The sequence below is a fragment of the Saimiri boliviensis genome, chromosome 1 (assembly GCF_048565385.1).
Source record: "Saimiri boliviensis isolate mSaiBol1 chromosome 1, mSaiBol1.pri, whole genome shotgun sequence".
Classification (NCBI taxonomy): domain Eukaryota; kingdom Metazoa; phylum Chordata; class Mammalia; order Primates; family Cebidae; genus Saimiri; species Saimiri boliviensis.
This window is the reverse complement of record NC_133449.1, coordinates 45,830,983-45,849,877: the sequence shown is the minus strand read 5'-3', so window position 1 is coordinate 45,849,877 and position 18,895 is coordinate 45,830,983. Positions and strand designations below refer to the sequence as shown.

Here is an 18,895-nt window from a genome sequence, read left to right as displayed (position 1 = left end):
CCTGCGGAGCCCAGCAGTAGGCATGACGGGCACAGACAGAAGCTGCATGGGGGAAGTGGGCAAGAGCTAAGCATGGAGCCCCGCTGGCCAGTCTGTGCTCCAGGCCAGCCTGCAAGGAACTCTCGCCCTGGGAGGAGTCCCTGGACCCCAAAGGCCTGTAATTCCGAGCATCAGGCCTAAAACTGAGTCATGAGGAGGCCCAAATGGGCACTGGTTGCAAGGAGATCCAGCATTTGCTTCTCTGGAAAGACGAAAATGCAGATGCCGCCTGCTCTCCTGCCTGTCTCCCAGCACCCCAAGGCAGACAGGCCAAGGCAGCTGAGAGCCATGTCCAGTCAGCAAGGGTCCCGTTACTCCCTCTGACAGCGCAGAAGCACAGAGGCAGGGGGAACGTGCAAATACGGTCATGTGCGGCTTTTGTGCATCTTCTAAGGAGAAAGGAAAGCTGAAAGCAGGTTTAGGTTTGGGAATTTTTGAATCTCTAATATATACATGGCAAAAAGCTTCATTAGTGCCACTTTGCCACTCATAACGGAGATGAAAAATTCTCATTGGCACTGAGAAATAAGACTTAACGTCATTGTATTTATTAGGTTCTGAAACAATACACATTCACATCCTTTTGAATACAGTACATTTGGCACAATAATGTTTACAATGAAATAACACTAATGAATGGCAAGAGATTAAAATTACATCCAGAAAGAAAAAAATATACAAATAAAGCATCACAATACAAAAAAATTCCTAAAATTGAATACATTTTATAGTTAGCCGGAATTATTTTGCACATAATTTAAAAAGAGGTAATTTTTTAGCCTTCTTCTTCTTCTTTTTTTTTTTTTAAAGCAAGAACGCATTGTTTTTTCACCTTTGGAGGAGAAAAAATATGTTTCTACTTCACGAAGTCCATAATGAGAGAACACAGGAGAACAGCTATCCTTCATATATTTTTTGGCTTTTTTTTTTTTTTTTTTTGCACTCCATTTTTTTTTTTTTTTTTTTTTTTTAAGAGACAGAGAGCGAGAAAGAGAAAGGGGGTAGGCCTGGAAAGATTAGAAAAAACTGGCAGAAGTGTTAACAGTGTGTCTATTTTCCAACTCTTGTAAAAATGAAAATGAAACAATGATTACTGAAGGAACACACAAGGCTTTTTCTATAGACCTTCGCTGGATTGAAATCGGCCAGTGTGAGAACTTCACCAACCAGAGGCACCCCAGGTAGCCCAGCCTTGGGTGCTGAAAAGGGCCCTTTCTGGGACAGACTGACTGACTGCCTACAGCTGCCAGGTGGAATGTATTATTTGACTTCCCAGCAAACTTGCCAGTTGGCCTATAGGAAGAGACCAGTCCCCACTGCCATGCAAACACCAGGCCCTTGGACAAGGCCATCTGGCATTGTGGTTACAGCTTGCTTGGCTGTCCAAAGTTTATAATGGTGAAGAAAGCAGAAGAAAGAGAACAGTAGTTACACGTGAGTATGATGGGCAGTATTGTCATGACTTCCTAAAAAATGAGATGATGCCACCGTAAAGATGTTTCTGTGCTTGTACTCAACTCCAGAAGATAGTCTCTCCCCAGAATGTCAAGTTACCGAAGATAAATTAAATTAATCTAAGGTTCTTCATCATCACTGGTATGCCAAACACATGAATTGATATAATATTTAATATTTGCAATTATCATAAGAACAGATAATAATTACACCTGAGTTTTTAAAAAATAAAAACAAAAGAGAACTGAATGTCATCATTAGTAACAAAGGCTATGACCAGCCAGATGCAAATATGGACACAGACTCCCTATGGGCTCAAGAGAGTTACTGTCTGAGCTTTGAAACCACCATCAAAAATGTTCCTTTCTCTCCCCCATCTCTATCAGGGTATAATAGAGCACAGGAGAACTGTATGTGAGATTTAATATAGCTTAATATATGTTTACATCTTTTAAAATAAACCAAATGAAAAAAACAATACAAAGAATCCCCAACGCACCCCCCCCCCACCCATCCCCTATAAAGGAATACACCTATCTCTCGGTAACTTGAACCAATACACTTACAGAGTATTGCACCTGGACATTATTATAATTATTCTGTCATAGACTAAAGTTTTATAATATGCCTGAACATGCAGCAGTTGATACCTCTATATTCAATGAATTAATTCCACAGGCCTTGCAGCAAACACTATATACAAAAATCTCAAATGTACAAAAGGCAAAAAGCTTCATTAGTGCCACTTTGCCACTCACAAGTATATATATTTAGGGGCAGCTGGGAAATCCACGTGCAATAGTTGGAATGGATTCCATTCCCTGCTAAATCAGTTCAGTAAATTAGGTAATCGAATGACCTCCAGGAATCATATACACAAAGCCACAGAGAACCCTTGGAAATGAAAGAATGTAACACTGTTAGCGTATCTACAGGAGGTAATGTCACATCCCTTAAATAGTGTCCACATGAGTTGCCATTGCATTTCACAACGGAAACAAAACCAAGTACATCTTGCGACATTGTCAGTTTTCAAACAAGTTGCTCTTCAGTCTCCAGATACCCTTTGTATAACCCATGTTTAGCCTCATTCTGCTTATTCTGAAAGCAGACATTTCATATATAACTTTACATGTTTAATGTTTAAAACCACAACACAGTAGTACTACCATTTTGTATAAGTGCGCAAAAATAACACACTGCTGCAGAAAATAAATAGTGTTTATGCTAGGAACTTAGGATGAAACTGGAAAGAGAATTTGGGAGCTGAGCTTCGTTGGACCCCCGGGGTCCTGGCCATCGCTACGGTGGCCTCTGTGTCCAGGTAGAACTTGAATGATGAAGAATGCTACTTGCTGCCTTTTCTCTCAATTCATACACCCCACCATGTGTCACTCAGGCACTGAGAGCATCCACCTTGGACGACCGGTTTCTCATTTTGTATTAGCCCTTTAATTACCTACCTGTATTCAGACTGGAATTTATATCTTTTTGCCAATTGGAAAGTGGATTTGAAAATATATTTTTCAAATGTTAACAGAGTTCAAAACCCCATTTCTTTTTCCACAGAGAGGATTTCTTCCACAAGACGCATACTTACATGACTTTGGCATGCTGAAAAGCCAACACCAAAGCAGGCAAGACTTAGCCATTCCAGAGCAAACCAACCCAGCTGGCCGATCCCTGCGTCTCTGGTCTCCCTCCCGCAGAGGGCATGCCTCGAGGGCACCCTCCGTCATGCGTGCGGAGAAGCACCAGTCTCTTCTCCAGGACAGAAGGACAGGGACAGCAAGCTGGGGCGCAGGAGGGAAAAGAAGCAAGAGGGGTCAGGATCTGTGTTCAATAGCAGAGCCGGAGTCTTCTTGTTTGCTTCCTTTTTTTCTTTGCAGTAAAAGAACTGAAGTTGCTTCACTGCCAGGAGCCCCTGAGGAGTGGAACCAGGCTTGCCAACGGTCCAAACACGGCAGTGTATACAGCTAACTGCTGACCCAACGAGTCTGTATTACTGGTGAGACAAGAACCGAGAGAGCTTTCTTGTCACCAGGTGGGAGGGGGAGGTGGCCTGGGGCAAGGGAATGCAATAAATAGACAGTGGACATGGGGCTGGGGCTCCGGGGAGGAGAAGGAGTTCAAGACCTGCTGAGTCTCTGCAGCACGGAGTCCTCTCGGCACCCCTTCTTGCAGCACTGGCAAAGTCCAACTGCAGTGGCCTCTCAGGGCATCAGGTCTTCACCAAAGTAGGAGAAGCCTTTGAATTCCTCCTGGTTGATCTGCTTTACAATCGCTTCGTCCACAAGGGTGAGTACCGGCTCTTCCCGGGTAAAGTCTTGGTCAAAATTATTAACGTCTCTTTTGGTTTTCTGTGGGAAGAAAAAGAGAAAGTGCTGGGTCGAGGCTGCCCTCCCTCCCGAGGGCCCCCCACGGGCCGTGGGCGCTGCACTGACCAGCCTGTCGCCAAAGCAGGCCTCTAGCTACCAACAGACAGCAGACACGGGGCTGTTCCGATGAGGTAATGATGGATGGCCCCAGGACTGGGAGGTGACAGAGGAGGAGAGGAAGAATGAGTCAAGGTGAGAAGGAAGAAGGGGTGAGAGAGTATGATGGAAAAGCAGGGAAGTGGGATTCCCACAGATATGTGTGCATACCTGTGTGAGTGTGTGTGTGTGTGTGTGTGTGTGTGTGTGTGTGTGTATACGATGCAAAGGTCCCATCTCACACCCCCTTCCAGCAACTGCTGTAACCTTCTGGCTCCATTACAACCTCCTTCCCTGTGACCCAGGGAACAGACTTGAATCCCCTCCCAGAGGTCCTTCTTCCCCATAACCTGGCCACGTGACATCCTCTCTACAAGCCTGCCTCGATTTCCACTCACTCTCACCGCAAACCCAATTTTGTGCTCCCGTGTTTTTTCAATTATTACATTCAGCGCACTGACTTGCCATGATGTTTTTATGCTTTCATCTAGACCAAGAGCTTCTTAAAGGCAGAGATCTTGTCTTATTCAACCTTGGGTTCCCAGTGGTTTCCCAGCAATAAGTGACTACTGAATGAAGTAAGTAAACTCACTACTGACTCCCCAGCTCTGAAGGACCCACCCCTCTGGGTTCAAGTTCCCAAGGTACAGCTGTGTGGTTTATGGTTCCGGGGCCGGGCGCGGGGAGGGACGGAAGGCAGCAATCAATCAACCTACAAAAGAATCCTGGTTTTTGGAGAAAATCGGGAAGTATAATAATGCTCTCTGCCTTTAGGGGCTTAGAGTTGAATTCGGGGGCCAGCAGTCCCGTCTAAACACATTGCATTAGTTAGAAAAACTTCCATGGAGAAGTCAGGGACTGGGCTAAGACTTGAAGAATGGGTTACAATTGTACTGATCGAAATGGGAGGGAGGCATCTTGGCAGGGACAAGGATGGAACAAAGGCAGGGAACAGGAAGACAAAAGATGCCTACAGGGCAACGGGTTCACCAAGCTGCAGGGGCAGAGTCTGGCGGGGGGATGTTGGGAGTTAGGGCTAGAGTCCAATGGCAGAGGCCTTCAACAGTGGGTCCCCTCCCACTCACAGCACAGAACACGATACCCAGAAGATTAAAGGCAGGAACTCCAGAAATACTTTTTTCAGACACTGATTAACTGGTATTACCCAGGATCCGTGACCGGGATGATAGAATAAATCTCGTGGAAAGATTTGCATTATTATTTGTAGGAGAAATAATATTAATACACACTGTGCTCTGTGGAAACCAGTAACCTAAAGAACTTAATAAGTGGTCCATGAAAAAAGGGGGTTTTGACACAAAGCTATGTTTTCTACCCCGCTCTTGGAGATTCGCTATGCACATTGGCAAGTTAAAGTCTCTGAGAAATTCTAGAGTGAGGAAATCCGGTTTGCTTCGTTTAGGCTAGCCTTCCTCAAGCTTGACATAAAACTTTTTTTTTTCCTAAATAGTTGATGAACACCTCTCCTGAGAGCAGCTTCTGGAGAACACAGTTTGGGGAATGCTGGTTTGCAGTTTACAAAGAATCTTTGCATTTAGTCGCTCATTTGATCCTCAGAACAGGCAGGTAACATCCTGATCTTACAGATGAGGAAACTGTGGCTCAGAGAGGTGTGGTGACTTTCCCAGAGTCACTGGACTGGGTAAGAGCAGAGCCAGAACTCATGTCCGGGCTTCAGTGTGATGCCTTCCACAGTGGGTAAGGTCTGGAAATCTGGACACAGGAGAAATTGGAAGATATAACAAGAGTTAAGTTCAACCAGGAGACATTTAGGTTAACACTGCTAGGCCAGAATAAATCGAGAAAGGCCTGCCAGTAGGCAAGCATGGTGGGAGACACCTGTGGGTCTGGGAAGATAGTGGGTAACATGGGCCGGGTGAGCTGCACAAGGGACTGTTTTCAAACGGCCCCAGATTGAAATCAGAATCACAAACAGCACACAGCAGGGACAAACTGACTTTTACCATCTTTCAGCACCTCCATTCCTGCTGGTGTCTTCTCTCTAGGCTTGAGCTGCATAGGTCAGTAGGTCTCAGAGACCTTGGAAGAGGGAAGGGAGGACACACAGAAAACCCAAAGGATCCCCAGAAACAGAACCTGCAGCTGAAGGGTGTCCATGCTGCCCCTGAGATGGGAAAGTTGAGTGGTTTGGTCACCTCTGCCAGCAGGGCTGGCCACTGGCAGGAGAACCATCTGTTCTCCCTCTCCAGTGTGTACAGAAGAGGAAAAGGAGGGCCCTGCTTGAGAGGGACTTCAGGGGAAACGACAAAAAGCCCATCCTCACGGTGACGCACATTGACGCGGGAGGGTGGCGCCTGGGCAAAGGGTGTGGCACCACCTCTTCTGAAGATGTCTATGGAAGTGGGAGAGATTAACTAACTGGGGAAGGTTGCAGGCTATGAACCCTCTGTGCCTGGTGAAGTGAGTCCAGAGGGAGGAGCGGGCTGGGTAGGCTGCAGCGACAATTGGGGAAGCATTGGGTATCATCCCAGCAGGCAAGCCAGGGACATCCACGCTGCGGGGAGCTGGAGCTGAAGGGGACAGTGGAGTAGTAGGAGGCAGTAGTGATAAAAGAGAGTCAAGGATTAGGGCAAGAGGAATGCTCCGTTTGTAATGTCACTAAGGACAGGCCATGCTCAGGTCTCTGGGTAGACTGATATAATCCAGGAAAAGGGCTCGCTATGCAAGGCGTGGAGGCAGGAGGTGCCTTGGCACTCACCACACTGAGGAGGCTCCCTCTTTTCAACTAGTGTATGATATAGTGACCAGGATTCTCCAGGTCTCAGAATCATTCTCAGGGCAGGAACACCTCCTTCCCAGCTCCCTCCCAGCTGCCTGCTAGTGAGAGGAATCTGTGTAGGAAGAACTTCAGGAAATCTGTAAGCTCTCTGGCACTGCCTCTCCCTATGGACCTGATTGTGTTTCACCTGTTGGTCATTAGTGTCTGTTAATCATGGAAACTGGTTTCATTTCTGGAGGTCAACTGAGCACAGTGGTAAAGCTAGATTTTACAGGATGTCTGAAGTTCATAATTGAGACATCTGAATTACAGGATCCTGAAATACAGGACGCTGCTGTGAACCAGGGAACCAAGTTCAGTCAATACAGCTAGTGGTGTCATTTTCTGAGGACATTAGCTCCATGGTGGGCTAGCTTGGAGAGCCATTTAGCTCGCTCTGAGATTCCTGAGGTCCCAGAATCATCTGCGGCATTTGAGAGAATATGCCATTCTTTATGATCCTTACGGATTTGGCTCACACATCTAACACAACTTGGCCCCTACCCTACTTTCCTTGGAGACATTTTAGATGCATGTGAGTTATCCATTTCTAATTCAAATAACCATCCCCACTACGTGCAGTCTCTAACTGTTAACATTAGAGGCTTAGGAGTTTCCCACAGCAAACATCTCTGGGAAAACCCATCCACTATTAATGGTATGTAGGCAGCACAGCATCCTCAAATTCGGAAAGAGCGGCAGAGCACATTCTTTGCTCACTGAGTTTATTCTCAGAAAAGCGGCTACCTCCCTCAAAGAGCAGGCACAGGACTCTACTTAAAGGTTCTGAGGGGCACGCTCTCAGAACCTGGTCGATAGTTTATCCTGGTCGATAGTTATCCCTGCCTCCCCTAATGCCTGCATGTCAGGCTCCTGGCCCCCACTGCCGGGCCTGAGAGATGACAGTGATTCTAACTCTGCATTCCCCTCCTAATCCATGAAGCCTTTCCTTCAACCTTTGGCCCACACTTAGGGAAGGCTGCATAGAGTAGGAGGAAGATCACTGGCTGAACTCATTCTGGTGCCATCCTTTCCTGGTTATTGATGCTGTGAAGTTAACCTCTTTAAGCCGTGGTCTTTTCATCTGTCACATGGGGGTGGTAACAGGCATACTGTAAGTTGCCTTGAGGACCGAGTGAGATGCGATGTTGGGTTCTTTCTGCAGAACCTGGCATACAGAGGGTTCTCAATAAATGATAGCACCCATCATGCCTTTGCATCGTAGCACCTGTGTGCCACGGGCATGCATCATGCACAGCTTGGTTGTTAACCAACACAGTGCATGGGACCTGCCCATCAGTGAGTTTCCTGAAGGTAGGGGCTGAGTCTTACCTTCCTCTCTGTGCCTCCAGATCCTGAACCAGGGCTCAGCTGGGGCCTGCCTACATATCCTAGTGCTTCCTCCAGTAATTGAGATGCTTCCATTGTATGTCACTGCTTTTGGGTTCTAAAGTCCTGAGTTCTTTCAGGCACCTGCTTCTGAAGCCCTTGCCTGCTCCCCCAGCTTTATCTCCCTGGCACTGCCCAACTGTGGGGCTTCCTCCTGCCTCCAGCCTTGCACAGCTAGCCCTCTACCTGGAACGCCCTCCCCCATACCTGCCTTCTGCCCCTCAACCACTCAGTTTCCCCACCTCCATGTACATGCCCTTTCTTCAGGAATCCTCCTTGGCCCGCCAAGGCTACTTGAGCAAAGCTTCTTGTGGGTGCCCTCACCATCTCTCCTACCTTAGCACCACACTGGGGAGGCCTCTTCTTTCCAACTAATCTATGAGCACCTTGTAGGCAGAGACTGGGTTGAACTCACCATTCTATCCCCAGCCTAGCACAATGCCTGGTACACACTGCACATTCCATAGATATCTGCTGGAAAAAATAAGAAATGCACTTCTCTTGCTGCTACTTCATCTAGAGCCAGTAATGTGATCTGGATTCAGGGGCACGGGTTGCTGTCCTGTCAGGGGGTGTTTTGATTTTGGGAAGTGGAGGCTGGGAGCGGGGGAGATGGCTGTAGTCTGATTCATGAAGGGCCTGGAGCCAGGCATCCCAGACCACCACTAAGCCAACGGGGCCTGCAAAACAGGTAGGCTTACGCCCAATTAATGACATTTCTTCTCCCAGGACTTGGGGCACTAGATTCTCTAATTGCTGACACAAGATAGAAACAGAAACAGGTCTGACCAGGGTTTGGGAAAACACCATCAAGACAGACATGTTTAGGAACCTGGTAGGGATGCCCCCGACCCTTGTAGTTGGTGTTAGGGGAAAACAACATTCCCAGTCCCTCTGGCATCGTTTCAGAAATAAGGTCTTGGATTTGAGAAATCTGGAGATGGACTCTGGGGGACAGGCACATTTTTGGCGTCTGTAGTGGGGGAGCGAGGTGGAACTGAAGGAAATAGAGTTTCAGGTCACTCCAGATCCCTTTCAGAGACTGGGCCTGCCTTACAGCTCAGGCCGCCCCAAGGCCTGGAGACTCGGCGGCTTGGTGGTATTGGGAGCTCAGGACAGAGGTGGGCAGGCAGCGTCAAGGCTTACTTCCTGTCTGGCCAGCACAATCTCTTACAGCCCTTACTGGGCTGAAGTCATAAACTCCAGTTTTCAGAGGAGCCAGCAGTGTCTGCTTCTGTCTTCATCTGATTCCCAGAAGATCAACAGATGACTTTGTTTTAAAGCTCTGAGGAAACTCCCTGATCTTACAGGCTGGGGAATGGGGCTGACTTTCACGTGGCCACCTTGCTGGTCCCTGCCTTCCCCCTTATCTCTGCTTGGTGTGACAGCAATGGCACAAGTAGCATAGTAACCCCAAGCCGGAGGTCCTCTGCCTCATGGGGTGTGACCTGAAGTGAGACATGCTGTCTCTGCATTTGGTCTCCCAAATGCCAGCATCCTTCTAGGTCCCACATGAGGCTCCTTCTTATGACTTCCCTCACTCCAGTCTCATTCCACCCTGCTCCCCTCACCGTTCCTGTGGCACTGCCTGGATCATGCATTTATCCCTTTTGCTATTTTGTGTGTGTCATATTCTCCATCAGAGCCCTCAAGGGAGGGCACACAGGAGACACTTAACGTTCACTGGCTGGAAATAATTTTTGTCACTTTAACAGCCAAACCTTAAGTCCATCCTAGCTTTGAAATGTCCATATTCTTATCTAAGCTCCACTTGTCTCTTTAAAATATTCTAAAAGCAAAAGAATTTAAATAATTAGAATGCTTCCTCAACATGAGCTAGATTCTCACATAGATGCACATATTCTTTATAGCCATGCATTTGAATGAACAGAATATATGTGTATATGTTTATACACACCTGCTGATGTGTAACATTAAATGAAATACGGAAGGTATCACTGTATAGTGCCCTGCCTGGCAAAATGAGGATTTAACTCTCAAGTTAAAAATTTCTCTAAACGTAATCATCCGTCATCTCTTTTTCCTCTTTATAATTTTGTTAACCAAGAAATGTTCATACTTTTGGATTTTCTTTATAGTAAACAGTTCAAAACATATTATTTTTAGTAGAGACGGGGTTTTTCAATGTTGGCCAGGCTGGTCTCCAACTCCCAACCTCAGGTGATCTGCCTGCCTCGGCCTCCCAAAGTGCTGGGATTACAGGTATGAGCCACCATGCCCGGCCATTTTATTTTTAACTCCATCTCCTCTTTAGAAGGTGGTAGCCAAAGGTGACTGCTTGGTTCCTGCCTCTGCAGTCTGCACAGTGCCAAGTGCAGTGGTGTTACCTTCTACTTGGCATGAACCGTTAAATTACATTAACATTGTGTGAGATAGTATCAATGTTTTATCATTTCCTAAGTAGCTGTGAGAAAACCTTGACACTATCTTAGTTGTATCAATCCAACTTTACCCTGTTACAAATTGAATTGTGTCTCCCAAAAAAGATATGTGAAGTCTTAACCCCCAGTACCACAGAATGTGATCTTATTTGGAATAAGTTCTTTGCAGATGTAATCAAATGAGAATGAGGTCATCAGGGTGGGCCCTGATCCAATATGACTGGTGTCCTTGTAAGACGGGAAATTGGACACGGAGACAGACACGCACAGAGGGGACACTGTGTGAAGAGACACAGGGACACGTGTGTGGAGACTGAAGCTGTGCTGCACGAGCCGACGACTGTCTGCGGCTACCAGAAGCTGAAAGAGGCACGGGAAGATTCTTCTGTAGGTTTCAGAGGGAGCAAGGCCCTGCCAACACCTTGATTTTAGATTTCTAGCCTCAAACCATGAGATAACACCTTGTTATCTTCTTGTCATTTCTGTTGTTCTAAGCCACCCCCAGGTTTTGGAACTTCGTTACAGTAGCCCTGGGCAACTAATACAAACTCCAATCTTATTTTTCTGAAATTGATAAAACATTTTCTTAAAAAAGCATATAAAGTAGAGAGATGAAATCTTGCTGTACTGCCCTGGTTGGTCTTGAACTCCTGGGTTCCAGCAATCCTCCCACCTCAATCTTCCAAACTGCTGGGATTACAGGGGTGAGCCACCATGCCCAACCTGAAATTGGTTTTTAAAATCCAAACATAATCCTTTACACTTAACCTTGATTTCTCATTTTGGAGCATATTTCTAGCCTGTCAAGAGCACCATGATTCTGCAACTTACTTCTCTGAATCTCAGTGTATTTACCTAGGAAGTAGAGATAACAAACGTACCCAGCTTTCTGAGGGTTATAGGTAAAGTCTAAAATACAATGCAAATGCTATTTTAATTCTATCATCTGTCTTATCTACTCCATCCTCCAGCTTTATGTCAACCTAAAATTTGATTGGCATGCCTCCAATCTCTCTATTGGGACACTTACACAAATATTTTTTAGGACAGGATCAGGCCCAGAGCTCTTTGACCTGGCCCCTGACACAGCCCTCTCACAAAGTTGACATCGAGTTCCACCAGGATTCTTTGGGGTGCAGTTGTTAAATTCATTGAGAAGCAACCAGCCATGGTCACTGTTTCATTTTGCTCAGTCGCTTTGCTGGAATAAAGATATAAATGCCTGGGTATTTCTCTGCTGGAAATGATGTTAATTGCTCCAAGTGGTTACTACTGCCCCCTGAATGTCCACAGACTATCGTCTCGTTAAGAACATCTAGAAACTTGCTTTAATAGTAACCATTTCAAAGTGTCCTAAATCCATATTACCCAGTTTCTGAATACTGGGAGACTGTTTGCTTTGCTCCTGTCACTGGGTACCACTACTCTATCCCATCATTTTCAATTTACCAAACAGTAGGCAGAGCAGGCTCTTCAGCAACCTGAAATGTAAGTCATCTGGACCTACACTGGAGTCACCTGGAAGAGCTTCAACCCACTGAGCTGTTGGTCCCACTCTAGGGATTCTGTTTAATTGCTTTGGGATCTGGTCTGGGCATGGAATAGTAAGGCTCTCCAGGCGAGCTTTATTAAGTGTAATTTGCCTGTCTTGGGTTTCAGTTTCTGCTTAGTGGTTTTCACCCTCATCTTTGTACTTTGAAGCTATTTCTCTCTGGGGAAAAGTTGGAGGCGAAATAACAAGCCTGCTTTTTGCCATTTTTTTTTTTTAACACAGTGGTTCTCAATCCTGGCTGTGCATTTAAAACAAACACAACTTTTTAGACACCTGAGCATCGTCCTAGGCCTGACGCACTGGAATCTCTGGGCATGAGTGGTTCACAGGTGGGTCTGATGGGCAGCCTGGTGGAGTCCCTCCCTGCAAAGGCCACGGATCTCTTTCTTTCTTCTTTTAACAATTTCAAAAGGCTATTTTCCGTTGTCCAAAGGCCTGTTCAGGAGCCTAAGACCATTCTAGATTTGGCCTCCTCTAATACGTAGCAAGTTCATGCTATATACTGGCAGTCCTTGTTAGCTTCATGGCTTCTTTATCTATTTTCTATTGGTCTTTATAAAATCGGGACATCTGAGAACGCTCATTAAATCAGACTGGTTTCTTTAAATGCCCATCTGTGAGAGGTAGCTTAGTGGCTTACCTTCATGCTCAGCAGCCAGACTGCCTGAATTCCATGCCTGCTTCTCCAGGTACTAACCTTTGTGGCCTTGGGCAAATTCTGCAATCTCTGTGTCGCCATTTTCTCATCCATAAAATGGGGACATTAGTAGTTCTCCCTATATATTTGTTATAAGGATTACAAAAGAATACAAGCAAGTGGCAAGAACAGTAGATGGCATTAAGTAAATTATTTTGCATTGTTTCTTCCTCACTATATCCATATGTCACAACTGTATGGCTAGAACAAATAGAATTCTCTTTGGGTTGATCCTGGAGAGAACTTTCTATTTGGTCTTAGTTCACGGAATCATCATTGTTTCACCTGGGCCACCTGCCTGCTTTTATCTCCCATGCACATGAAACCTAGAACCAATCCGTTTTCACTGGAGGCAAAGAGCCAAATATGTGACCCACCGAAAAGAACATTTTCGATTCTTTTTCGCCTTCCTTTGCTGTTTTTTCTCTCTTCCTTTTCACTGACAGTACGTTCATAGTAAATACTTTATATATACTGGTGGGCCATCTTTAAGCTTTCTGGAATAAGATAAAAGGAAGGAAGGCAGAAGATGGATTTTAATTTTAGCACTGCTGGCTAAAATTGCAAGCTGTAACGGCAGATCTCAGCTGGGTGTGGTGGTTCATGCCTGGAATATCAGCACTTTTGGAGGATGAGGTAGGTGGCGACCTTGAGCCCAGGAGTTTGAGACCAGCCTGGGCCACATAGGGAGACCCCGTCTCTACAAAAAAAATACAAAAATTAGCCAGATATGGTGGCAGGTGCCTGTAGTCCCAGCTACTTGGGAGGCTGAGGTATGAGGTTGGCTTGAGTCCAGGAGGTGGAGGCTGCAAGTGAGCCAAGATCATATCACCGCACTGCAGTCTGGGTGACAGTGCCAGATCCTGTCTCAAAAAAAAAAAGAAAAGAAAAGAAAAAGTATTGTCTTTCCTTTTCTCTATAATGCATGGGACATGTGTGTGTCTTTGTGTGGGTGTCTGTGTGTGTTGTGTGTGTGCACAAAGTTCCATGGCATGGGGAAGCTGGGGCGCACTGGGAACTGAGGAGCCCAGCAAGCTGAGGGCTGCATGGCTCACCAGCCAATGCTGCCTGTTGGGGACACAGACCCAGGAGTCCCAGGTCTTTGGAGTTGCCACAAAATGCCCCAATCTACATTTTCACTTAAATCTCTTACTTTTTAAATACTGCCTACTAATTCAATTTAAAAAAGTTATCTCCTGGCTGAATGGGTCTCACAATCCTCCAGTTTGTGACCCTTACATTATTTAAAAGGTTGTTGCTTCCACCTTTTAAGGGAGAAGAAAATGAAACCCACTTGCTCTTAAAGCACAATGGCACAAATGGCAGTTAAAAAGGGAAGCCACTTGGTCCACCATTTCCCAGCCCAACGGAGAGGGTCCTGGCAGCTAGGTGAACCCTGTAGCCAGAGGCAGGAGCCGCCCAAGCCTCAGGCCGGGCCTCGCCGGCCTCTTCCCCAGAATCTGGCTGGTTTTCTCGCTAAACCACTTCTGAGGGAAAGCTGCTTCACTTCTTTGGAGGCAGTCAGTAGACCACTAGGCGTGCTGAACAATCAACCACAGCTGAATTTTATCAGGTCCGCTGCTTGATGGAATTCAACTATTTCCCCTCTTCCTCCAGTCTCATTGTTTGTTAAACTATTATATATATATATATATATATATATATATATATATATATATATATATATATTTACAAATTCCATTTGAGGAGTTACTTTGGGAAAAAATAAAACTCTACTTCAGGTATTAGCTAACAGCAAACCTCCTCCCCTATACCCAGCGAACAGATCAGAAGAGTTCAGCTAGCTATCGTTTGCCTGGGAATTAGCTGGGTCTGTCGACACAGCTTTCAGGGACTGCCAGCACAGAGGCAGGCAGGTGTCCCTGTTATAAAGAAGTTGCCACCAAACTTCTAACATGTATTATGAGACTTTGAAACTAAACAGGCAACTACCCGGAGGTTCCTTTGGAAGGCAGTGCCAATTCAGAAACCTACAGAAGAAAAGGAGGGTCCAGGACACAGCCCCTTCGTGGCTCTTGCTTCTGCAAAACTGGGGAACATGTTCCTCATCTGCCATTGGTAAAGTGAGAAACTTATCAAGGAGACTTTCAATGCTGCTGCTTATGTCTAAATTGCACGTTTCAATCATTTGAAGCAAAAGTGAAGAATATAAAGTAAGCTTCTTAAACGGGGTTTCCACCCCTGGAGCAAGGGTTGCCAATTTTTTTTCTGTCAAAGGCCAGGAAGTACATATTTTAGATCAGGCATCCACAAACTTTTTACACAGGGGGCCAGTTCACTGTCCCTCAGACCGTTGGAGGGCCGCCACATACTGTGCTCCTCTCACTGACCATCAATGAAAGAGGTGCCCCTTCCTGAAGTGCGGCAGGGGGCGGATAAATGGCCTCAGGGGGCCGCATGCGGCTCGAGGGCTGTAGTTTGGGGACGCCTGTTTTAGATGTTGTGAGCCATACGGTTTCTGTCGTAACCATTCCACTCTGCCATCGTAGGCCAAAAGCAGCATGAACCTATGTAAATGAATGATCGTGCCTGTGTTCCAATAAAACTTTACGGCCACTGATGGTTGAATTTCATACAATGTTCACGTGTCATGAAATAGTATTCTTCAACCATTTAAAAAAATGTTGAAACCATTCTTATTCTAGGGCTGCACAAAAGCAGATGGTGAGCTGCATTTGGCCCATGGCTGCAATTTGCAGGCCGCTGCCTCAAGGCACGGCTTCAGGGTTTCCATGAGCCTGGTAAAATACAGAAGAGTGTACTGTGTTTATGGACACATTGGGGTTTTCCTGGAGAGAGAGTTTACTGTATCAGCTTCTCTAAGGGGGCAGTGACACCACTGCTAAGTTAAGAACCACTGATTTAAACATTTCTTTTATAAAAAGCCTGACTTTCTAAGTGGTACAATAACTGTCTCTGACGAATCCACCTAGAGGAGAAAGCCCTGTGAAGCATTTTCGGGACCTGAAATGTCCCCTTTTGCTTAAGTCTTTCAGACCACAGGGGTCCCCAGCACAGGGCATCCCCTCTGGCCTCAGAGACTCTTTGGTGCTCTGTGGGGAAGGCCGTCTCATGTGAAAATGGCTAAGAACACACCCCTGGATGCAGACTGTGTCTCTAAGCCTCTTTCCAGATGCGTCTTCTAAGTGCAGGTGAAGCCAATAGCCTCAAAGCATTAGCTTCAAACCCATCATGTCTCCATTCTTCTTAGTGAAGGAGGCACTTACTCCTGCTCCTCAAACCCTCCTAGACCCTCTCAGCCCACACCTATGCTCTCCTTTGGCTGTGACACATTGATTCTGAAATTTAGTAGCAAAAATCTAAAGCATAAATTCTAGCCACATGGTGCCATTTGATTATGGATGAGTCTACCTCATCCATTCAGTGCACACTGGCCCCAGATGACATCCAGTCTGGGATTTAGAAGCGGCCTGGAGATGTCACTAGGTGCCCCAGGAGTCCTGGCTCCCCCAAGAGGCTGGCAGTGCCTGGGGGCAAGGAGAGCCCAGGGCTTCTGTCACTAGCAGTGTGCAGCTCAGGCTTTGCAGGCCTCCAGCTAACGGAATGAACACTGCAGAGTCTCTAGGGGACTCCCAACTCTCCGCTGTTGAGCCCACCAGTCCTCCAAGAGCAGAAATTAGAATAGAGGCGGATTTGTTTCCCTCTCAAATGTTGCACATAAGCTCTGAAGCCATTCCTGAGGCTACTCAAAGGACATGTCTGGTGCTGCTGTGTGGAAAAGAAAATGCCTCTTCCTGGAGAGTGATCCCTAAACCAGGCCAGTCTCCTCCTATGCCCTGACCCTTGTGTCGGGCTTCTCTTTCCTGGCACTCCTCATAACTGGGGGCTAAACGATGACTCAGTCCACAGTGACGTTTCCGCTAGGCTGCAGCTCCACATGGGCATCTGCCTTGTATTTCTAGCACCAGCTCAGTGCCTGGGACAGCCTTAGCTTCTTTGGGAGGAAAAAAGTAACAAAGCTTGCAGATGGAGACTTTGCCAGTGCTTTGGTGCTTTTCCTGACCGGCTCTTGTCACCTCACATCCACTCCACAGGGAGGCGAGTGCTGTGATCACATCTCCATTGTAAAGATGGGGAAACAGGCTCGGAGGCATTAGACGACTTGTCTAAGGTACAGGCTGGGCAAGAGGTGTGGTTGGGACTTGGATACAGCTTGCTCTGACCCCGAGGCTGTGCCTCTGGCATGTGCTATCCTCCCTTCCATGATCAACTGCCGGGAAGCATCGATGCAGCCATCTGCACAAAGGCGTGTAGCACTGTGCCCAGCACAAGCTGCCAGTTCAATGGTTTCTGTCAATAGCAGTGTCGCTGTGTTAACATCAAACAACCACATTCTGCCGTGTACCCCTCACAGTGCAGGGGGCCACCATCCCCACTGAGTCTTTTGGGGTTATTTCATAGACATTAGGAGCACCCCACGAGGTGCTTGGGAAAGCACATGATATAGAAAATGCTGTATGGCTATCCAGGAATAAAGACCCGAGGAGGAGACAGTGCCTGGCCTGCCCTGGCTTGTCTGGGGCCTGAGCTGGCTGAGCCAGGCCCTGCAGTGAGCCGGTCCCCTGCAGCGGGATGTGCAGTGGCAGGACCCCAGCCTGGTGATGCATCAGGAGCCTGTGTCTCCAGCTGGAAGTGGGTAAGAAAACAGTGGCAACCTGGACTCATTCTGCTTCTAACCAGGGGCCCTTTTCCACTTATCGTCTACTTTTCAAAGCCGTGTCATTGCTGACAGCTGTTGGGTTTACCATTCCAGGGATATTTTTGGTATCCAAAGATGAAACTTTCCAATCTGGCCCTGGCAAAGGCCAGGTTCCTCAATTCACCAATCTCTCCCCCGCTTATTTAGGAAAATGTTCTAGATAGAGATCAGTTCTCTTGGCCCAGGATTTATAATTGCCTTGCCTGTGAAATAGGAACTGTAAACATTCTAATACGTGGCTCTCAAGTCAAGATGAGGTCACCCACCTTCTCTCCCCATTCAACAATAATTTTGGGTTTCCTAACGCAGGATCTTATGACCCCAGATTCCCAGGCATATACTGGAACTGAGCCATAGAAGGTGAGAAGAGAATTTCGAGATAGAGCTGAAAAAAAAGACTGTAGATCTGTGGAATTCATCGGTTCATTCCACAAATATAGACTGAATACCTACTATGTGCCAGGAATTGTTCTAATCGCTGGGAATGCATTTGTGAACAAAACAGATATAACTCTCTCCCTTGATTGCTAATTGCCATGCATTGCTAATCGTTGAGGTTGGGTTATGAACACATGAGGATTCATTCCATGAGTCTCTCTTCTTTTACAATGTTTGTAAGTTTCCATACTGAAGTTAAAATTCTCAGTCCTGAATCTCAAAAACATGATGCTGAGTGAAAGAAGGCAGACACATAAAAAGTACATGCTATGTGGCTCCATTTATAAGAAACTCTAGAAAAGATGAATCTAATCTCCAGTGACAAAAAGCAGACCAGGGTTGCCTGGGGCTAAGGGCAGGAAACTTCTTGGGACGGTGGAGATGTTCTATATATTCGTTGTGCTGGTGGTCACTCCGGTGAATACATTTTAAAAATGCATCAGAATGTGGACTTTAAATGGGTGCATCGATCCTATGTCAACTATATTGCAATACAATTGATTTAAAAACCCTGCAAATCCCTACTCTCACATGGCTGGGCCTGGAAGAAATCTTAGGGATTACTTAAGTCCCTCATTTTACAGGAAAGGAGTAGAGAGATTCAGTGAATTTCTCAGTGAGGACCAGTTCTGTCCAGCACTTCCCCTTGGCTCACTGCCTGTGATACAAGGTGGGTGCTTCATTCTGAAGTGCCACATTCTGGGGTGACTGTATTCTCAATTATTTGGTTGGACACCCACTCCCCCAGGTACCTATAGTTCGAGTCTACCATGCCACCCAGGAAGACTGCAAATCTCTTACTGCCAAACACTAGCTGAGATGTCAGCTGCTTCGCTGGGGGGAGGGAGTGTGGCTGAAGCCCTAGGTCAGGGTCTGGTTTATTTTCGAAGTCATCTCAGTTGATAAGC

At 46.4% G+C, this 18,895-nt stretch overlaps 1 protein-coding gene across 3 annotated transcripts in view; it reads right to left on the bottom strand.

Moving 5' to 3' along the window:
* Window positions 1-565: 565 nt before the first annotated feature.
* Window positions 566-18,895, bottom strand: part of PRKCE (protein kinase C epsilon) — a 533,961-nt gene continuing 515,631 nt past the window's right edge. For all 3 annotated transcript variants that reach the window (XM_003926751.4, XM_039477786.2, XM_074396764.1), the window contains one exon: window positions 566-3,854. In XM_003926751.4, the coding sequence (XP_003926800.1) occupies window positions 3,708-3,854 (147 nt within the window). In that variant the 3' untranslated portion in view covers window positions 566-3,707. The remainder of the gene's footprint in view (window positions 3,855-18,895) is intronic.